A 21,759-nucleotide genomic window follows, 5' to 3' on the forward strand; every position below is an offset into this window, starting at 1 on the left:
AATCGTACAGAACTAGGTCAAATGGAGCAATACGAGAGGTCTCGGGCCTTGTGGGCCCACCTTGGGTCAAGTCGGGGTGACGCACAAAAATTACGTGCATTAGGTCTAGTGAAGTCATCCGTGAAAGTGTCGGGGAGATCGGGTTACATTTATGCAAGTTATGGAGGTTTAACCCTTTTTCCAACAAGTGTGCTCTTTAAGGCTCAATTCTACTGAATGAATAGTGCCAAAAATCTAACTCGGATTCCTATGAACGGAATGATCCCCGAGGCTCAAATCAAGACCTAGCACAACTAGGACATGCCAAAGGAAGGAAAGGGGCAGCTTTACATACCTTTCTTGCCTTTTACGATCGCCAAGGCTCAAATCCCGTTTCGTCAAAACCTACAAATGGTCACATTTACCAGTTACTATTCATAAGGCTTGAAGTCCCAACTTTGATTTAGGATTTGCCTACCGAAATTTCGGCAGCACCTCCCCTATAAACATAACATCCCCGAGACTTAGCTCGGCTTAAAGTATCAACACAACAACCCAACAACAACATTCACAACAACAACAAGCATCACACAACACACAATATGGCGTAACTAGCCATCTTTCCGACATAGCGTAACATCTTTCATTCCGACCTTACATTTCCAAACTAATCTTACCATTTTCATATTCGTCACTTATCAAGGTCATTACAACATACTTCGGAGGCATATCATATCGTTTTCACCGAATATTCGTAAAGTATACACAATATACAAGTTTCCTACTAAGGGCATATTTCACCCACAACTTCCAATCTTTTAGCAACATGTTCATGATATGTGTCTATCTTTCAACTACATCAATGACAATCATAATTTGCCTCTTAATACTTTCATTTTCACATTTACACAAACCATAATTAAGTTGCATAATTTCCTTTAACAACTTAACAACCATTTTTGCATAATAACAAGAGCCATTATTCTTCCATTCGTTTCACAATATCACAATTAACATACTAGTGAAATTTAATTCACCTTCCCTCCTAGACATAGCACCACACGGCCACACACTAAAATTTCCAACTTACACCAATTCATTCGACTTTCATTTCTAATAAAATTCCTACCATAACAATGACTAGATTTCAACAAAAATTCAACTCATCATATACATGCAACATATGCATACCCACGGCCACATGCACTTCATCCCAACACACAAAATTTTCATGTTTTTCATTCATTCCCACACACTACAACATATATACATATATTCCATGATATAAAAATGGTAGAATTCTTACCTTTTCTCAACTCCTTCACTTGTCACCCAAGCTACTTTCTTGCCAAAGTAATTATACCACCTTGTAGTGAATCTTGCACTTAGTAGTATTACTCAACAATTTCAATTTTTTTGTTCAAGATTGAAGGACTAGAATTTTTTTCTTTTCTTTCTTTCCTTTCTTTCTCCCTTACCCGAAACCCTCTTCTTCTTTTCCTCTCAATTTCTTTTGTTTTCTTGAACCTTCTATAGGATAAGTATGACTTATATAATATAATCCATTTTGTAATTGTCACATGGAAATTAATGAATCCATGGACTTGGGCCATGTTGGCCGGTTGGGCCTTCCCTTTGGGCCTCATTTTTCTGATTTGTTTTTTAGTCCAATAGGCTACATTTCGTAATTCATGAGGCAAGTTTCCAAAATTTCAATTTTGCCCTTGGCCTCCTTTCGCAATTCCACACCAACGCATTATACCAAGTAAGGTCCAAATATGGCCTTATTCATTTCAAGTCAAGTTACTTCAAATTTTTCGAATATACGAAGATGTCGGATGTAACAGTACATCCCGAATCTACTAATGCTAGTGTTTCTATTTCATAGTCATCTATTTTTATTCTTGCAAGTATCTTTATTGTTCCTAATTTCTTATCCTCATTACATACTAGTGCTTTATAATCTTCTACACTCATTAATTCTTCTTGATTGTCTTCTGGTATTGGCTTAAGGGGTCTAATTATTGGTCATGTGTCAAATGAAACTATTTCTTCAGTTTCTTCACAATCTTCTATTTGTTTTCCTTTTTCTAATTTCTGTAATCTTTTTTCTAATTCATTTATTCTTGCTTCTAATTTCATAATCCTTAAATTAATAGTAGGATCCTCTATTTGTTCATGTTTTTCTTCTTTATTTACCTTTGTATTAAATTCTTTTTCTATACACATAATACATCTTTCTATATAACATTTCTTACATTTAACTCTTTATCCTTACTAGGGTACCATTTACAAGAAAAACATGTGTTACTATCTAATCTTCTATTTCTTTCAAAATCATTATTATAATCTTCAGAGATATTTGCTAACGTGCTTGCTTGGACTGCTTCTAAATTTAATTTTTCTGATCCTATTTCATTTATTAGTTCTTCTTCTTCTTTTGAATCTGATGAGTCTGGTTTAACTTTTTCTTCTGCGTCTACGCTTACGATAGAATATATACTTTCATTTTCAGACATATATTCATCTACATTTATTAAGGTTTCTTGAAAATCTTATATTAATTGAGAATTTCTTGTTTTATTGTTTTTTTTTTTTTTTGGCATGTATTAGCTAAATGTTCTACACTTCCGCAAGTGAAACACTCTAATCTATTCTTGTAATTTCTTTCTGTTCTATATTTTCTAACATGTCTATTTCTATCTAATAAGGCCTTCTAGCTGATGACTTTCTAAGATAATATTTCTTTTTATTATAGCTTCTATTGTACTGTGGTCCATGCTTTTTATATTTTTTCTTTCTATAATTGTCCTTATCATAACTTTGAGTTGTGTATACCACATTTTTCCAAAAACACATTTCATTTTGTTTTAATTGTTTCTGTACTTGTATATGTGTATATTTTTCCTGTAGTATTTCCATTATATGTTGTATTTTATGTCCTATTGACCATCTTGCATTAGGATGTTGTATTACTCCTTCTCATTTATACCATCTATTTTCTATTTCTCTTTCTAAAGCTCCTAGCAACTTGTCAAATAATTTATTACCTAAGTCTTGATCAAAAGCATTTCCACTAATAGTACAATAATAAAAATAGTGATTTAAAAGTTTCTTAATATGAAACCAACTGCTTATACTTAATTATTCTAGTTTTATTACTGCATTTCTTTGTAATGTTATTAATCCACTATTTGGGTCTTCTCCTATAACTAAAGTATGTATCTTATTTGTAAAATTATAGGGGTTTACTCCTATGGCTACTAAAGCTTGAAATTCTTGTGGGAATTCTGATTTATATGCTTCCGATAATCCTTTTGTTGATTCTCCTAAGAAAGTCTCGAGATACTTATACATTGTTTCTACATCTGAAATAGTACAGTTTTTTATATAATATGCTACTATTATTCCTTTCCAAAGGTCTATTACTGAGTTCCACATTTGTGGATTGTGGGCTGCTATATTTAGTATTTCACCTTTACTATCTCCTTCTTGTAATTTAATTGGATCTTCTATAGGCATCCTTTTTCCTGATGGTTTTATGTTTTCTGTTGCTACTTCTCCTATTCTAAAAACTCTTCTTCTAGGCACATTTCATGTACTAGTAGCTACCGTAAATGGAATTGTTCTTTGAAATGGACTGGAACTAGTTGATTCCATTAATTCTTTTTGACTTATTATTGATTTTAATTCTATTTCTTCATCACATTCTTGTATTTCAGCTAAAATTGTTACACCTCGAAAAAATTTCGCGTCGTTTGCATTGTAAGTAAACTAATGTAATCTAGGAGAGGTCATGGAACCCTTATAAGGTTAAGAAATACTCTTAACAAGTGTTAAGCAAGTGTCTAAAGTGTTACGCCTCTCGTTTTTATCGTAAGAAAGCCCATGGTTTCCTAGTTAAGTATGCCCTTAGAATGGAGACCCGTACCTGAGTTTTGAGATATCAAGTGTCCTACCCCGTGTACCAAAGTACAAGCATGTGTTCTTTGCAATTCAATAGGATTAGAAGCTAAACGAACCGAATCGCCGCGAGCCGAAAAGACTCAGGGAACTGGAAAGAAACCAATCCCCTTTGACGGACCATTGATGTGTCGACGGTGGCATCAACCCACACCATCGACACGCCGCCATCTCTGAAGCTCCAATGGCTATTGACGGTGCAAGTCGACGGACCTTCGATGTGTAGACGAGTCGTCGACCCGCGCGTCGAACCGCACCACTGGAACCCTTTTGTTCTACTTCTATATAAATGTCCCTCTTGTTTTATCCTCATTATTTTCATCCTCCAAACCTGAGAAAACCCTGATATATTTACCCTCAACATTTTCCATCAGATTAGAGGAGTTTTAGTAAGATCCGAACCCATAAAAAGCCCGAGCTAGTGAAGAAGAAGGTTTCTCCTAGTGTTTCATTGAAGTTGTGGAGCTTAGAGGTTTGAGTTGAAGTTGATTATTGGTATTCTAGTCTCTTCAAGGTATCTTTATAATTCCTACCTTTGTGTTGGAGTTTATTATCAAGAGTTTTGGTGATTTTAAGTAAAAGAAATATAGTTAAGGAAGTGGTAAGTTGAATAAGGGTAAAGTTAGGGTTAAGGGCAGTCTTAAGGAATGGTTTGGGATAGATTTGATTATATTTTGATTTGCGAGTATTGATATTGTTGGTGTTTAGGTTGAATTGGAAGTGGAGGAATTGTTAACTCTACAAAGGAGATGTTTCCTGAGTTTAGTTATGTTATAAACTAGATTAAGGTTGGTATATGAATACGTTCTAATCTAATAATTGATACTTGGTCTTGTATGTAGATTTATCAAGCTCGGGATATTAGCATAGTTAGCTTGAGAAGCGAATAAGGTATGTTAAGTTTATTCCTTCTTTCATTTTGGCATGATCTATGACAAGTGCGAAACGTAATGATATCCATAAAGAATCCACTCCTAGATGTAGGAGTTCACGTTCTTATGTTAGTATTGGTGTTGTTCATATCCTGAGTTCCTTGACTTATTAAGTCCCGAAGGGGCATCCATAAGTTGTACGTTTTCATAATGATGTACAAATCCCGAAGGGGACATTCATAAGGCTTCTTTATTCATATGCATTTCATATTTGATTTTTAAGTCTCGAAGGAGACAAATGAAAAGGGGAAGAAGTTCCCACTTTGAACTAAAGGTTGCTCCAAAGGTATTCTTTCGATGTTTTACAAAGATTATCATGTGTTAACACACTTATATACATGCACGATATCATTTCATGGGAAAGGGGAAAATGGCTAAGGCGTTATATACGCAAACCACCTGATCAGTTGGTCCAATATGATTATGATGCCCGAAGGGGCCATTATGCTATTATGCCCGAAGGGGCCGCGAGCAGGGCGAAGGCCTACATTATATATATACACACATGATGTTTTAAAAGTTCATATGCACATACATGATTCTCAGTGTTGGTTACAAGTACAGATTGAGTCTGCTAATCTTTTGTCATTCGAGTTGAGATATATTGTTTCAGTTCTGCCTTACATACTCGGTACATTATTCGTACTGACGTCCCTTTGCATGGGGGCACTGCGTTTCATGTCACGCAGGTGTATACAGATGAGTAGTGGACAATTTTTATAGGATATTCCCAGGCTATCAGCTGGATTAGTGAGCTCTATTTCTATTTGGAGTGTTGCCGAGTCAGAGTACTTATGTATGTCCTTAAGTCAAATGCATTACGGGTATGTTGGGAGCTCTGTCCTAACTTATGTTATGGTATCTTGTTACATATTAAAGACTTTGCAGACAGTGTCCTGTGGATAGTGCGTCGAGATGTCGACAGTTGTGTAAAGCGGTCATGTAGGTCGATGTGTTCATATGCATTGATTTAGAGATTTTATTGTGACTAAAGATTTTATTTGACTTAACGATGAGGGAGAAGTCCCTAACAGGATGAAAGAGTTTTATTAAAAAGTTTTCATGTTTTACTTGACGGAAGCGTCATTTCATAATTTAAGGGTTCACAAAAGTTGTGACTTATGAATAGAATAGTAGTATGGCACTCAGCCGAATAGGGTCTTGGGTGTCAGTCGCGGCCCTCCGGTTTGGGTCGTGACAAAAATTTTATCAAAATTGTCTGATTTCTTTTGTGAAATACTTCCTATCTGTATTCCCAGTTATCTGTTCTGTATTCACATGTTTTAAAATGTTTTATAGATTTTTGTAATGTTAAATTTTCTAATTTACATCCTTTACATTTGAAATTTTTGTTTTTATCCTTTTTATGAATTTCTTTCGCTCTTTCTAAGGCTATGTCTTCTTCAAAGTTGTATTATATTATTCTAATATTCATCATTTCCGATTCAGTTTCTTCTATGGTGCTTTCTTCGTCTAAATCTCGATGGGTAGTATAGTTATAGTCTGTGAATCTTATAAAAGTCTCCCCTCTAGAATTGGTATACATTAAATGAGATTCTGGTTTTAATATCTTTTTCTTATTGAAATCTTCTAAATTTCATTCTAATCCTGCATATTCTTCAGGATTTATCTTTATGGGTTTTATTAATTTTATTCCTCTATTTCTCATTACTTCTACTACATCGTCTACTTTAATCTTGAATTTAGTACTACTATTATTTGCCATCTTTCCTAAAAAATCCTACACACATTAATAAATTATTTCCATTACTCATTTCTTCATATCCTTTTGTCTGTATTCCTATCTTAATATGTTTTCCAAATTCTGTTAAATTTATCATAAAATCTGGGCTTATATAAAAACTCCTCCATTATTTGTCATATCTACTTCTGTTAATCCTATTATTGACCTTTTTAGGTCTGACCACCTATCATCATAAATTACTACTAATACTTTGGTTCCTAGATTCTTTCTAGTTAATCCTTTTAGTCCTATTACAATTAATCACATATGCATTAAACTTTGTCTAGTATTTTTTATTTGTCTTACATATTCTGAATTAATTAAGTTTATTGTTGTAACACTATTTCCTATGGCTGATAATTGTTCTTCTCTATAATGTCTGTATAATTGTGCTGTACTTGAGAAATGTCCTCTATTATATAAAAAAATTTGGATTAAGTAGCCTTAATTGATTTTTGCTGGAAAATTTGTATTTCTCTATCTTTGTCTATTACATCATCTAATTGTTGGTTTTCTTCTGGTCTTCTTCTATTTAGAATTCGTGACAAAAGGTTATTACCTATTCTATTATCTAAAAAACTTACTCTGGGTCTTTCTGATCCTCCTTCGTTTCTCGATCTAATTGAAAGAAGGTCCATTTTTGCGATTTTTTTTAATTATTTTAGCTTTTTCTATTTGGGGTGTTATTTCTACTCTTTTTAACTGGTCTATTAATTCTTCTACCTCTTTATTTCTTGGAGTTTATCCTTAATTATTTTATCTAACTTTGTGTTAACTTCTAATAGTAAAACTAATACAGACGTTTTAAGTTTTAGGAATAACCTTCTTTGGGAAATATATTCTACAAACGACGAAATATTTAGAGGAGAAGAATATATTAGATATATAGAAAGAAAAGTAAGTTCCATTCCATTAGGATAATACATGCAAGATCACTATTTAGACGTAAAACAAGAACTAAATAGGCTATACCCAAAATATATTAGATTAAGTAACTCTAAAGACAATCAACAAATATTACAAGAGTTAATAGATATAATATCAGGTTTAGAATATAGACTATTAGGATATATAAGATCTCGAAAATCCTCTCAGAAACAAGTACCAAAACGCTTTAAACCATATTAATTATCTTTATCTGAAAACACAGCTTTTCGCAAGACAAATAGCTATTAATTACTAGAATTTATATAGAGATATAGAACGTAAACAACAGCTACGAAAAATAGAAAAAGCTCTTAAGGCATTTTTAGAAGTAATAAATACAGAAGCATTATCATCATTAATAGAAAATAGATTCTTACAAAGTATTATACACGAAGAGACCATATTTGCTATAACTTGGGAATTACAAGGTATAAGAGACGATATAGAAAGATTTACGACAAGAATTAAGTTTCAAAAAGAACGTAAAGTTTGGATTCCACTAGGATATTGATACATCAGTCAGAATAGATACATTAAAGAGTTTAAAATATTTAGACTTAAGAATATATCCAGAAAAGAAATATAGAGTATTAAAAGATCATACTATTATAAAGTGTAATTTCAGTAACGGAGAACATATATTGAACATATATTACATAGTGAAGACAAACAATTCAATACGTTAATAGATCTAGTCATAAATTTTAGTGAGAAATCTCAGGAAAATAATAAAAATACTATCAGAATATTAGACGTAATAGAATCTTCACAAACTAAACAAAAGAAGATTTTAGAAAAATTAGAACAGAACTTTGATTTCTTAAAATCACAAGAATTAGAGATAGATAGAAAAATTCAGTTTTTAAATAATAAGTTTAACCTAGAAAAAATACCTATCAAAAACGAAATTAGAGAAACTAATTAGAACTACTGCAGAAAAAACAAAAGAATTAGAAATAAAGATAACCCAATCAGTAGCACAAATAACGCAACAAATAGAAGTTTTAATAAGCAATATTAGCGAATTGAAAAAGACAATAGGAACAATAAAGGAAATTTCTCTTTCATGAGTAAACCAGACCTATATGAAGACACTTTACAATTAATAGATAGATCTATCCCGTTTCCACAAGGCTATAAAGATTATATTCCTAGCGCTAAATCTGATCAAATCTTACTAAAACAAAACAAGACGCTTTACAATTAATAGATAGATCTATCCCGTTTCCACAAGGCTATAAAGATTATATTCCTAGCGCAAAACCAACAATTAGATGATGTAATAGACATAGGTAGAGGACATACAAATTTTCCAGCAAAATCAATTAAGGCTACTTAATCCAAATTTGTTTATATAATATAGGACATTTCTTAAGTACAACACAATTATACAGACATTATAGAGAAGAACAACATTTAACTCTTTTACCCTTACTAGGGTACCATTTACAAGAAAAACATGCATTACTATCTAATCCTCTATTTCTTTCAAAATCATGATTACAATCTTCAGAGATATTTGCTAACATGCTTGCTTGGATTGCTTCTAAATCTAATTTTTCTAATCCTATTTCATTTATTAGTTCTTCTTTTTCTGAATCTGATGAGTCTGTTTTAACTTTTTCTTTTGCGTCTACACTTATGATAGAATATATATTTTCATTATCAGACATATATTCATCTACATTTATTAAGGTTTCTTGAAAATCTTCTATTAATTGAGAATTTCTTGTTTTATTGTTTATTCTTTTTTAGCATGTATTAGGTAAAGTGAAATACTCTAATCTATTCTTGTAATTGCTTTCTGTTCTATATTTTCTAACAAAAAAAAGTGAAACGCTCTAATCTATTCTTGTAATTTCTTTCTGTTCTATATTTTCTGTTAATCCTATTATTGACTTCTTTAGGTCTGATCACCTATCATCATAAATTACTACTAATATTTTGGTTCCTAGATTCCTTCTAGTTAATCCTTTTACGGTCATCGAAATCCAAAGGTTGTGTATGCGTCTTCAAAGCTACAGGTAAAGGTTGTAAACCAGCCCATAGACGGGCAAAGGCACTAAGCCGAGCCCCACGCCACACTCCGCCATCTTCATACTCATCTCGCCAAACCATTGGCTCTGATACCAGTTGTTAGGCTAAAACGGCTCAAAGATACTCTTAACATAATGTGATATTGTCCGCTTTGGGCCAAGCCCGCACAGTTTTCTCCAAAAGGCCTCACATCATTAAGAGTAATCCAGCACCTTATAAGTAGCTCATTTTTCTTTTTAGCTACCAATGTGGTACTTTGTTCGCACATCCAAACAATCTCCCCCTCAAACTAAGTTCCAGATGGCTCATTACCACAATTCACGGGTCAGAGAATCAACATGTCTGTGTACTACCCACATCGTCAGTGAATTTATGGTCACCGAAGCCCAATGGCTGTGTCGGCATCTTCAAAGCTACGGGTAAAGGTCATAAACCGGCCCATAGACGGGAAAAGGCACTAAGCCGGGTCCCACGCCACACTCCGCCATCTTCATACTTGTCCCGTCAAATCATTGGCTCTGATACTAGTTGTTGGGCTAAAACGATCCAAAGATACTCTTAACATGATATGATATTGTCCGCTTTGGGCCAAGTCCGCACGGTTTTCTCCAAAAGGCCTCACATCATTAAGAGTATCCAACTCCTTATAAGTAGCTCCTTTTTCTTTCCAGCTACTAATGTGATACTTTGTTCGCACACCCAACAGATAACTATAAATTGATGCAGTCATGCAAATCCTAGTATTAAACTCAATGCATTGTTTCTTGAGTTTGAAGTGACGGAAGGTTTAAGTTTCATTAGTTAAGTATTAAACATTATTTAAATTTCATGATTTTTATTAAACATTAATAAGCGGTCCAAAAACTGATCATCTCACCCAATATTTACAGCGTTGATGCCTTGGATTGTCTTGCACGTGTTATAGTATATGCTTTTATCTTGAATTGTGCGGAAACCGAAATAATTGCAAGTGCCTTTTTGTTTTTGTTTTAATTCATCTTTTATTCCTAAGACACGTGTATAAAATGTGTAGCCAAATATTGGCTCATTTAAACAGGTCAGCCCATCGAGTATTCATGAGACACAGTTTTAAGGATTAGAAGTGTCTAGTTGGTCACTTCTTTTTTTTTTTTTTTTAAAACTGGTAACTGTAGTGTCTAGTTGGGCACTTGAAATGTTAAAGTGTTCGCTTGATTGTTGGTGATAACTGAAAGAGGCTATTTATGTTATTTTGCATGAAGAAAACATGTCCTTCTTATAACACCGTAATATGCAAAAAGAAAAAGCAACAACATCACCTAGAAAGCGGGGGCATGATAAAGTAGGAGGAAACTAACGGTTGTAACAATATGGTTAATAGAGGATTAGAAATGCAGGATTTTAATCCTGCCCAATACCACCTCCTCTTTTTCTTTCTCTACTCCCGCTATTTATGGATTCATTACCAACCCCCCCCCCCCCCCCCCCCCCCCAAAAAAAAAAATCCTACTTTGAAAGATTGTGATAGAGGAAATGACGTTCGTTGGTTACACTTTCTCCAATCATCAGTAATATTAATTTGGGCCTCCTGTACAAAACTAAAACTCATTACAATTAGCATGACAAAAAGGAAAGACAAAAAAAGAGACGGAGAGGATTGAACATCAAAGAAAAAGGAGTTGGAAGATATGAGGCAGCCTATATCACCAAGTATTTAAGATGTTCCTCAATACTATTACAAAATAGATTTCAGGCCTGTTTTGAAACTATAATTTCTACTTGTTCCTGGAAAATCAAGTCCAAACATCTCCTTAGGACCTTTTCCTGGCTCCATCAACCCAGCCAACTTTGCTACTAAATAGGCACTATCTGCAATGTGGTTTATATCATCTGTTTTGGTCCACAATTTCTGAGCCAACTGTACCCTTCTTCTTTTGCTATTGATCAGAATGCCCCACTTAAGGTACAAACTTTCTCGTTCTGCTTCGCTTAACTTTTTCTGCATTTGCTTGCTAAGCATCCGTCTCTCTTCTCGAAGATCTTTCTTGCTGTTTTCCAGTATTGAAACAAGAATTAATAAGTGAACAAAGAATATTTCATTTTAATGTTCTGTAGCAGTCTGCTACACTTAACATTAACAAATACAAGATTAAAGTGGCTAAAGAAGTCCAAGGAAGCAATTTTTTGGATAACTGCATACACGAAGGTACATTAGTACTATGCGAAGTGGCAACATTGGCAGAAAGACTGAGGGTGTGTTTGGTATGGAGGAATTCCAATTTTCTCATGTTTGGTTGGTCAAAATATTTTGGAAACATTTTCTCTAAGAAAACAATTTACTTAAAAATGAGGAAAATGATTTCCCCAATGAAAGTAGGGAAAACAAGCTCTATAAGTGACATTATAAGTTTACTTCCTCCTCCCCACCCACCCAATGTCCCCCAACCCCCACTCCTTGATTATCCCACCTCCTGCCACATCGAAACCCCCACTCCCCACCCCATTCCACAACCCATAATGCTTCGTTGATGCTCCTGAGATAATATTTTTTTGCTTACTTACCAAACACTAGATAATAAGAAACTCACTTCTTTTCCAAGAAAATTTTTCCATGAAAACTTTTCCATCATACCAAACACACCCTAAGCGGTAGGTGCAAAGAAGACGTCACAAGGATAAATATAATGATAGAAATGGAGAATTATGGACAACATTTCATGTATGTTTGTTTACGCACTTCTATTTGCAAGGGAACACCATAGAATAAAGTTTCGAGGGGATGCAAGTATATTACCTTCCCTCGAGTGACAAAGTCCTACCATTCACCACGGTTTTCTCTCCACGTGAAAATGTGTCCTTGAGGAAGTTTAATCTTCTAATTTCAACCTCCATGTATATAGCATCTGTGGTATCACCTTGGAAAAGAAGGAAGAAGTATGTTCTGTGTGCCAAGGAGACATTGCAAGCATGCCAAAGTTCTATAATCTCTTTTTGAAGTCTCTTGAATTCGGAGGGCCAGTTGTAACAACTTTTATAATCATCTTCAAGTGGCTCAACATCTCTGACACTCTTTGAAGGTTTATCATGCTCTGCTTCAGCCTCCTGAACCAGTGACATACAAGGACACATCACTCACAAAATGAAAGAAGATTAAGCTCCCCCCCTATTTCAACATAAGCTGCACGTATAAATTCCAAAGTACTCCCTGTCCCAATTTATGTGAAGGTGTTTAACCGGACATGAAGTTTAAGAATGAAAAAAAAACTTATGATCTAAAACAAGCCACGGATATTTGTGTGACTATAAATAGCTCATTAGTTTAAAGTTAAATTGAATATAGAACAGCGTTATTATTTTTTAGACTGACTAAAAAAATAAAGGGTGTCACATAAATAGGGACAAAGGGAGTATAGTCTTAAAACAAAGGATGGCTTCCGGTTCTTCTGAGTCAGAACAATCATTCTCACGATTATAATTTATTTATTTAATGCTCGGTGCACAAAGCATCCCGCGTTAGCAAGATCTTGGGAAGGGTTGCACCCCAATGGGTGTGATGTAGATAGCCTAACATAATGCAAGCATTAGTGGCTGCTTCCATCGTTCGAACGCGTGACCTATAGGTCAAGACAATCTTGACCTTTGCTGCAAGGCTCCCCTTCCATATACTGATTATAATAGCTTCAAAAAAAAAAAAAAATTGTGAACATTCTTTCTGACCAAATTGTTAAAAGGGAATAGGCCAATTCCTAAACTTTATCTTTATAATCAACATGGACATATGCATTGCTTGCGATGTGCATAGTTGCACCTTTCAGTAGATCCCCATGAATGATTGGAAGTACGAAAACATAAGACTAAAAAAGTATGATGAAAAGGTGCTTAATAAGATGGCAGAATGAAAAGGAGAGCATGAGGGCTGATACTCACATGATATTCTTTGACACCCGTTTCATGTTGAAGCTCGTCCATTTCATTCACCCTTGCACTGCATGCACCATCAGCATTGTTGACATCCTCCTTAGTAAAAGGTTTCCTCTTTGGAACCTCAAGTTCAATATTGACAGCACCCTCTTCATGAAAGGAGGGACCATTTCCTGAAGAACACTTAACATCAGAGCCAAAGTTCATAGGACAAATTCTCATTTCTGAATCCTGAGGTCTTGCATTGAAATCTCTTTCTAGGTCAGATGGTGGTGCATTTTCATTTCTGTTGGACTCCTCTAAGCATGGAGAAGATCGATCAATAATTATGCTAGCTTTGCAACTTGTACTTTTATATAACTTCAAATTTCTATCACATGGTGAGGATAATTTTTCTGGAGGAGCATTTGAGGAATAAACACAAATTAATTTTTTCTCTTCTTTCTCTTCTTTTAACAGCAATGGCGCGGACTCTTTGTCGTCCTTGCACTTTGATGATTCAAGGGCTTGCTCAACCCTTAAGGGAAATGACACTAAATCTCTATTGGAATTCCTTCCTTCCTCGAAAAATGATGATGACACTGATTCTTGGTCTTCTTTAAACGGTGATGGTTTCAACTCCCCGTTTTCCTTATGCTGAGGTGTCACTGATCGAGGTGATATTGTTCCGTGATTTATTCTTTCCCCATTTATAATGGTAAATAAAGCTGGAAAGCGACCATTTTCTTCAGGAAATGAATACTGTGTTCCCTTGACACTGGATTCTTCTGTTTCAATGCAACGAACTTCCTTGCATAGATCCTCAGAAGTCTTGTTACTTTGTTTTTCAGCTTGATCATCCCATCCCTGACATGAATCACTTCTGCTATTATTTGAACTGCCAACTAATAGCATTGGAAATGCATTGTTGCGAAAGATTGTTTCTTCAAACTCTGGCACGTGTATAAACTGATCCTCAGAGCTACACCTACTATGTCCCATTGAACGTGCTCTAACATCAACATCTATGTAACGAGTTTCTCTCAATAGGGAAATCTGTTGCATTGGGCTTTGATAATCTGGTGATCTCTTCACACGCAGATTCGGGTAGTGTCCAAAACCAACCTGTGGAATATGTCTTTAGGATAGAGTAAGCAAATATATAGATGAGGAAACTAGTAGAGTCTAATAAATTTCGTTTACCTGTATTACATCATCTCCAAGCAGCTTCAACAGATCTTTAACTTGACTCTGAGCAATGTCGCGTTGCAAAATTAAGTCCTTTATCTCCTTCTCCAGCTATAGGAAAGGGGAAAGTTGATCAAGGATTCAATATGTCAAACAGCAGTGCATTTGTAAAAGAAGAACTAATCTAAATAGCCGTTCACCCAACGGCTTAAACTAAAAATAGCCTGAATATGTATTATATATGGGTAATTCCAGTATAATAAATGTGTATAATGGTGCATAATTAGTATATAATTTATATATACCTGCTAGGAAAAGTAAATAGTGAATCCGGCCGGCTATTTGTATAAAGATCCCGTAAAAGAATCAGGAAAATGAACTTGTAATTTAAGACAATAAAGATGAGAGACCCCAAATAGCTTGTCAGGGTAATTAGATATGCTTCATTTGCGAAAGAAAAGACTATTAACATGCTAGATATATCACTTTAAAAAAAATAGAATTAGCTACAAACTTCTTTGCTAAGCCGTTGCTAAATTGCTTGTAGCTAACAGGAGTTTTTGATAATCACTTCCTAAATGGGATGAGCATGGATTTTGCTATTTAGCTACAGAAATTTTCCATCGCTAATTCCTGTTTTCTAGTAGTATATAATAAAAGCTACATCTTACATGCTGAAAATCTCAATTATCTGTATTCTTCCAACATTGAACTTTGGACCTTCAACTGTTTTATTTTCAGTTTAACATCTAGTGTCATTTATTTGTGCTTGAACCACAATTGTGCCCTTCCAGTGACTTCCTACCTTTTGCTGACACATTAGCACGTTTGCTATTATAGTCATCAAGATGCATTACCTGTTGTATTTGATGGTCCTTCTCTTGCAGTAACGCTTCGTAATCTGAAGGGAATATACAAGCCCTAGGATACCTTAACTCACTTTCCAATCTTGCCAACTCCCTCTGCAAATGCTTCACTAATGTTTTATCTGACATTACTATGTTCGCTTGGGCATTAGTAGTTACTTCCTTTGCACAACTCGCAAACAGTAGTGTATTCCTTGATTGCTCAACATGACTTCGTGCAGGGCTAATTGTACAGATGATGGCAGTTCTACCATTGCCGCCTAATGAGGGCTGCAATATCCTAGTTAGCTTTGAATCTCGGAAAGGAATGTGACCCCTCCTATCCTTGCTGCATTAAATATACAGCAACCTGAATTAGTTATAGCTTCAGTTTCCAAATTCATCAGCAGCAATCAAAGGAGGTATGTCAAGCTTAAATTTGGTTTACATTTTAAATTTGGGATTTTTAAATTTTTAGCCTGTTGGCCCAAGTTAGTTACGGGCACTAGCCAAGATATACAAAACCTATACTTTGATTGTGAATATTATTTGTATATTTGTGTATATTATATGTATAAAAGTGTATATACAATATGTATATTATATGTATATTTATGCTTAAATATACAAAACCTATACATTTTATGACTATTATTCTCTTGAGATGTCCACAAATGTAATTATCCCTTTAAATCTTGCAGGCCATAGGAAGGAAACATGAGTGAAAATAGAAGAAAATGCTAAGAAGACCATGCACATCTGATGCAACTGATTAGAAGGCAATGCACAATGTACAACTTTAGCACAAGCATTACAGGATTTAAACCCTTCTTATAGAGCTATTTAATGATCTTTGTCAAATTGCTTAGGACTGCAAGAACGTTGAACAACCTTAGCTTACGAATAACAGTGCCCAGGGTCAGCAAGCTGCGGTTTATGTGACAGCCTTCTTTCAGCCTTGTACCAGCTGACAACGACTGAGATGCCCGCTCACTTCCAGCCAAATCGACAAAATTCTGTGTTTCAATGATAAAACAATCAGCTGAGTATGTTATATTAACACTCTATATTCGGCAACAGAAAAACATTTGCGTACCACAGTAGCTAAAAGGGTACTCGAGTTGTCGTTGCCTGAATACTCACGAGCGGAACTTTCAATTGTCTGCACCAACTTGTACATCAAAAATCTTGTTGTTTTAAAGCACAATAGCCTGTTAGACAAGAAATTTCAGCTTTTTACCAGTCTGATGATTTGGTGAGATCTAGAGCTTGTTTCATTGAGGGAAGTCTCCCCAATCTGTCTCTGAGCTGCAAAATTTAGTTCTAAATTTCAAAACCATGGTTAATTATAAAACAAGGCTACTCAGTGTTTGGCCAAGCTTTTGAGGAAAAATAGGTATTATTGAGTAGTGGCAGAAGTTGTTTTCCAGAATCTAAAAAAGGTAATTTTTCTCCAAAATCACTTTTGGAACATTGGTCAAGCACAAAGTACTGCTCTACTTATGGCAAAAGTATTTTTCAAGTTGATTAGCCAAACAAAAACTACTACTCACCAAAAGTACTTCTTCGAAAAAGCAGCTCTCAAAATAAGCAGATTTTGAAAGCTTGGACAACCAGACTATCATTTTCTTACCTTCACATATAGAAAGGAGATGAATCACATGGTTCCAATCCCTCAATATTTCCTCAGTGAGTTTCTCAACAACGGTCCCTCTCTGGTGAAATTGCTCTACATGATTTAAGTGGGAAAAGAAGAGAAAAATAGACAAACAGGACTAATATTTTGTTGATCAGTAAATCAAACTAACCTCCGGATCATCTAGAAGTCTGAGTGGAGTACTGCTACCTTCACCAAGGAGATCTCGAACAGATTCATTGTATATCTCCATGGCAGAAAACTTCAAAACAAAGTCTCTTTCTGTGTGCTATATGTAGTAAATTTTGGTAATTAGAGCAAGCAAAAACTCTTGGAACAAAAGAAGTAGTGAAACCACAACAAACAGTATGTACTAAAAAGACATGAATTAGCGGCAGACGAATTCTGTAGCTAAACAACAAAAGCGTTGCTAATCCTATTTAGCGATGGATTAGCGACGAAATTCGTAGCTAATTCCATTGTTTCTTTTTTTCTTTTTTTGTAGTGAATTGATCATGAAGTTCCATCAGGTTACCTTGTGCACGTATTCGTAGATATCTGCTATTGCATATTCAGTTATTCCAATCATAGTGTAGGTCTTTCCACTGCTTGTTTGGCCATAGGCAAGAACACTTGCTAGTAGATACAACAAATGATTTTAGATTATTAATACAGGACATAGACTTCTGTTCAAAAATTCAAAAACTACAAGCAAAACACATAGTTTTTATTACTCACAATTGAATCCTTTGACCACGGAAAGAGCAACTTCTTTAGCTGCTTCTTCATAAACCTGTCTTGTAGAGCAATCACTGGTGAATACCCTGTCTAGATACAAAATCATAAACCAATAACATAATAATGTCCACACAGAGAAACTATGTAATTGATAATTCACTTGATAAACATGTGATAATATGGTAAATCAGGATTTGTTGAGGCTGCAAGCATAACACCCTATGAACTAGGATTATTGGGTTACTTTTTGCATAAATAAATAAAGAATTACACACTATACCAAAAATTTGGAATCATATATAGATACAATCAAATGTAATGACTTACCAAATGTATATGCAGAGGGATACATTAAGCGCTCTGATGGCGAAAGGCTAACATTTTTGTATATAATAGTTGTGTCATTGATACATTCCCAATCTGTAACATCGTTTCTTTCTTTCTCATTCAATGGCCTTAGCCTCACCGATACACAAATCCTCTCTTCGCGCTCCTCCATTTTTTCCAGTCTCCTCAAAATCACCTCAAATTATATATAGAGAAAGTAAACCCGAAAATCCCATTTAATTTCCTTGGCCTTTCATTCTTCAAAGAGAAGAAAAGAGTCAGTGTATATTGGTGCACCTGATGGTCATGGTCCAATTTACAATCTTGTTAATATATGTGCCTGCATTATACGTAATAGTATTGATAATAGTTCAAAAAGATCAAGAAGATATTTTTCTTTTCGTTTTTTTTTTTCCTTTTGACCTGGGTAATGGAAGAATTTTAGTTTGTTCTTCTGTGGGTTGTTTTAATGGAAATTTGATATGATAAATTTTGAAGAAAAAAGAAGCTTTCTTTGAAAAACTCCCTCTCTCTTTCTCTTTCTCTTTCTCCTTCTCCTTTTGTTTGGAATATGATATCAGAGAGAAAGAGAAAGAGAAAGAAAAAGAAATGGATATTAATGACAGTTGAGAATTGAATTTGAGAATCACAGCATTATTATAAATCAAAGAAGAGGTATAGAGAAAAAAAAAAAAAATTGGGACTTTTTTTCTTTTTCCCTGATTGGTTGAAGCTTACAAAGATTATTTAAAAAAAAAAAAAAGTTGGCCGTACACCACCTTATTTACTTGACGATATATTTTCACGTGTAGTACGCTAATACAACATTTCTTTTAATCATTAGTTGGTTGTTAATTGTTCATATTTCACCTTATTTGATTTAGTACGTCTTCTATTGTTCCCAGATTCAAGTTAGTAGGTTGAATATTGGACGAAGGAAAACATTTTATAATTCTTTCTGTCCAAAATTTTATCAATCAAAATAGGGCAAAGGGTCAAATTTAACCCCCAAGTATGGTTTATAGTTTAAATTTATCTTCCGTCAAAGTTTGGAATCAAATTTGTCTTCCTCATTAGGATACTTGGTATATTTGTCATTTTATGGAGAGAAAAGGGTCAAATTTACCCTCTAACTATTGTTTATAGTTTAGATTTGTCCTCCGTTAAAGTTTTGATTCATATTTATCCTCCCTTTAAAAAACTTGTTACATTTGCCCTTATCACTAACAGATTGCTGACTAGAAGCCCTTATCTATCAACATAGGCACTAGGGGTGTACATGGATCGGGTTGGTTCGGATTTTGTAAATATCAAATCAAACCAAACCAATTGCGTCGGGTTTTTAAATTTATACGCCAAACCAAACCAATAAAACTCGGGTTTTTCAACCTTGGATTTTCTCAAGTTATTTGATTTTCTCGGGTTTTTTCGATTTTTTTCGAAAAAGTCTTTATACAAAACATATAACTTTTAATTCAAATATTTCTTTAGTCCTAGTAAGATATAACTATATAATAAGGTGTTTCTTAAGAAAATAACACAATGTGAGAAGAGTGATGACATTGTATTAAAATATTCAATAAAAAATATAACAAAATCAGTTAAAATAAATATTGCTAATTGGTAAGTCATAAAGAAAATGATCATAATCTAAAAATACTAGTCATGCTAAAAAGGTACGACTAATAAGTACTATTAATTACATAACAAAAAGAAAAAAATTAAGTCATGTATTTTCACTCTCTAAACCAATTATGCAAAACTAAAGAATAGATATCCAATATTATTGTTATTCCTAGTGGTAGAATAATTGAATTTCTTTTGTTAGCATTAGTGTTGAGTTGGTTTTGGTTTGGACTTTATTTTGAGTTAGGGAAAATACATAACCCACCCCCACCCCCAACGTATACTCGGATTAATTATGACGCATCCAACCTTTGCGGGCGACCTATTACCCCCTGGCCTTATTTTTTCTGTATTTTTGTACAATTTTTTGGCTGACGTGGCACCAAAAAAAAAAATTGATGCCCAGTTGCACAGTGGAGAGTGTTGTACACTCTCCGCCACATTTGTGCCACGTCAGTGCCACATCACTGCCACTTTTCCTTTCTTTTTTTCATTTAATTTTTCTTTTATTAATTATATTTACACTAATTAACCTCTAATTAACTATTAAACCCTCCATTAATTTTGTCTTCTTCATCACTAAACTCTTCTTCTTCTTCTTTATTTCAAGAAATCCATTAACTCATTTTCTTCCTCCATTAACACACACACATTCAATCGATTTTCTTCCTCCATTAACACACACACATTCAACCTATTTTCTTCCTCTATTAACACAAACGTATTCAACCCATTTTCTTCCTCCATTAACACACACATTCAATTTAATCATCAATCATAAAGAACTTATTTTCAAGAAATATTCAACCCATTTTCTTCCTCCATTAACACACACATTCAATTTTATCATAAACCCCTCTTCTTCTTCTTCTTCATTTCAGCACCCTCCCCCCCCCCCCCCCCTCCCAAACTCGAGATTGTACAATTTCTTCATTTTTCTGTTGTTGCTGTTGTCGCCCCCCCCCCCCCCCCAACCCCGCTCCTTTTGCCCCACCCATTTGAAGAAATTGCCATTTGAAGGACAAACTGTGCAATTTATTCCTTTCTGAGCTATGTTCAATCATGGACTGGAATTTAACAACAATGGAAATTGTTGTTTGTTAAATTTCAAGGAAATTGTCCAACCCGCTCCTCTTGTCATTTGTTAAATTTCATGAAAATTCATGGGGAATGAAATTTAACAACAATGTAGAAATTGCACGAACTGCCCATGATTTCACGAACTGGGCTATGTTCAATCATGGCGACGTCGGTGGCGGCGGTGGGGGTGGTTGAGGAGAAAGAAGAAGAAAGAGAAAAATAAATTGCAATTAGTAGCTTTATTGACGTGGCACTGACGGGCACCAATGTGGCGGAGAGTGTGCAACACTCTCGATTGTGCAACTGGGCATCAATTTTTTTTGTGCCACGTCAGCCAAAAAATGGTACAAAAATACAGAAAAAATAAGGTCGGAGGGGTAATAGGTCCCCCGAAAAGTTTGAGTGCGTCATAATTAATCTAACTATACGTTGGGGGGGGGGGGGGGGGTTTATGTATTTTCTCTTTTGAGTTACTAACATCCATGTTATTTAAAGTTTTTTAACATTCAAAATTCTAAGTTCAAGCTTGAAATGATACGATAATAGACAAAAAACTAGTAAAACATTTATGAAATATTTATAAATTACATTACAAATAAATATATTTATGTATAAAATATTTTAAAAATTGAATAAATGTAATGTCGGGTTGGTTTGGTTCGATTTGACATTTTTTTAGCTAAACCCAAACCAAATCAATTATGATCGGGTTTTTTTTAACACCAAATCAAGTCAAATGAAACTACTAGTCGGGTTTTTTTCTCAGTTTGATTCGGTTTATCGATTTGGTGCGGTTTATCGGTTTACTTTGTACACCCCTAATAGGCACCATGTGGATATATAAGTTTTCTTTTTATT

At 34.5% G+C, this 21,759-nt stretch overlaps 1 protein-coding gene across 5 annotated transcripts; it reads right to left on the minus strand.

Moving 5' to 3' along the window:
• Positions 1-11,108: 11,108 nt before the first annotated feature.
• On the minus strand, positions 11,109-18,834 carry LOC132623305 (kinesin-like protein KIN-7F). Of its 5 annotated transcripts, none has more exons than XM_060338038.1 (13): positions 18,196-18,832; positions 17,869-17,958; positions 17,666-17,766; positions 17,303-17,419; positions 17,128-17,209; positions 16,735-16,802; positions 16,591-16,656; positions 16,386-16,510; positions 15,507-15,843; positions 14,665-14,760; positions 13,489-14,586; positions 12,356-12,663; positions 11,109-11,609 (listed from the first exon to the last, which is right to left on the minus strand). In XM_060338038.1, the coding sequence occupies exons 1-13, from the start codon at positions 18,365-18,367 to the stop codon at positions 11,297-11,299; spliced, it is 2,973 nt and encodes a 990-aa protein (XP_060194021.1). In that variant the 5' UTR covers positions 18,368-18,832; the 3' UTR covers positions 11,109-11,296. The 5 variants fall into 5 exon arrangements, with proteins under 5 accessions (XP_060194021.1, XP_060194023.1, XP_060194022.1 ...); XM_060338040.1 differs by having other exon boundaries at positions 17,869-17,954; positions 18,196-18,334; XM_060338039.1 differs by having other exon boundaries at positions 17,869-17,923; positions 18,196-18,332.
• Between the last annotated feature and the right edge of the window lie 2,925 nt (positions 18,835-21,759).

Source organism: Lycium barbarum, chromosome 12 (genome assembly GCF_019175385.1).
Source record: "Lycium barbarum isolate Lr01 chromosome 12, ASM1917538v2, whole genome shotgun sequence".
In the NCBI taxonomy this organism is placed as follows: Eukaryota; Viridiplantae; Streptophyta; class Magnoliopsida; order Solanales; family Solanaceae; genus Lycium; species Lycium barbarum.

Coding starts and splice junctions, on each gene's coding strand:
- LOC132623305 (XM_060338038.1), bottom strand. CDS start 18,367: ATGGAGGAGCGCGAAGAGAGGATTTGTGTATCGGTGAGGCTAAGGCCA. Junction 17,210..17,302: donor GACTTCTAGATGATCCGGAG/GTTAGTTTGATT, acceptor CAATTTCACCAG/AGAGGGACCGTTGTTGAGAA. Junction 11,610..12,355: donor ACTTTGTCACTCGAGGGAAG/GTAATATACTTG, acceptor ACTGGAAAACAG/CAAGAAAGATCTTCGAGAAG.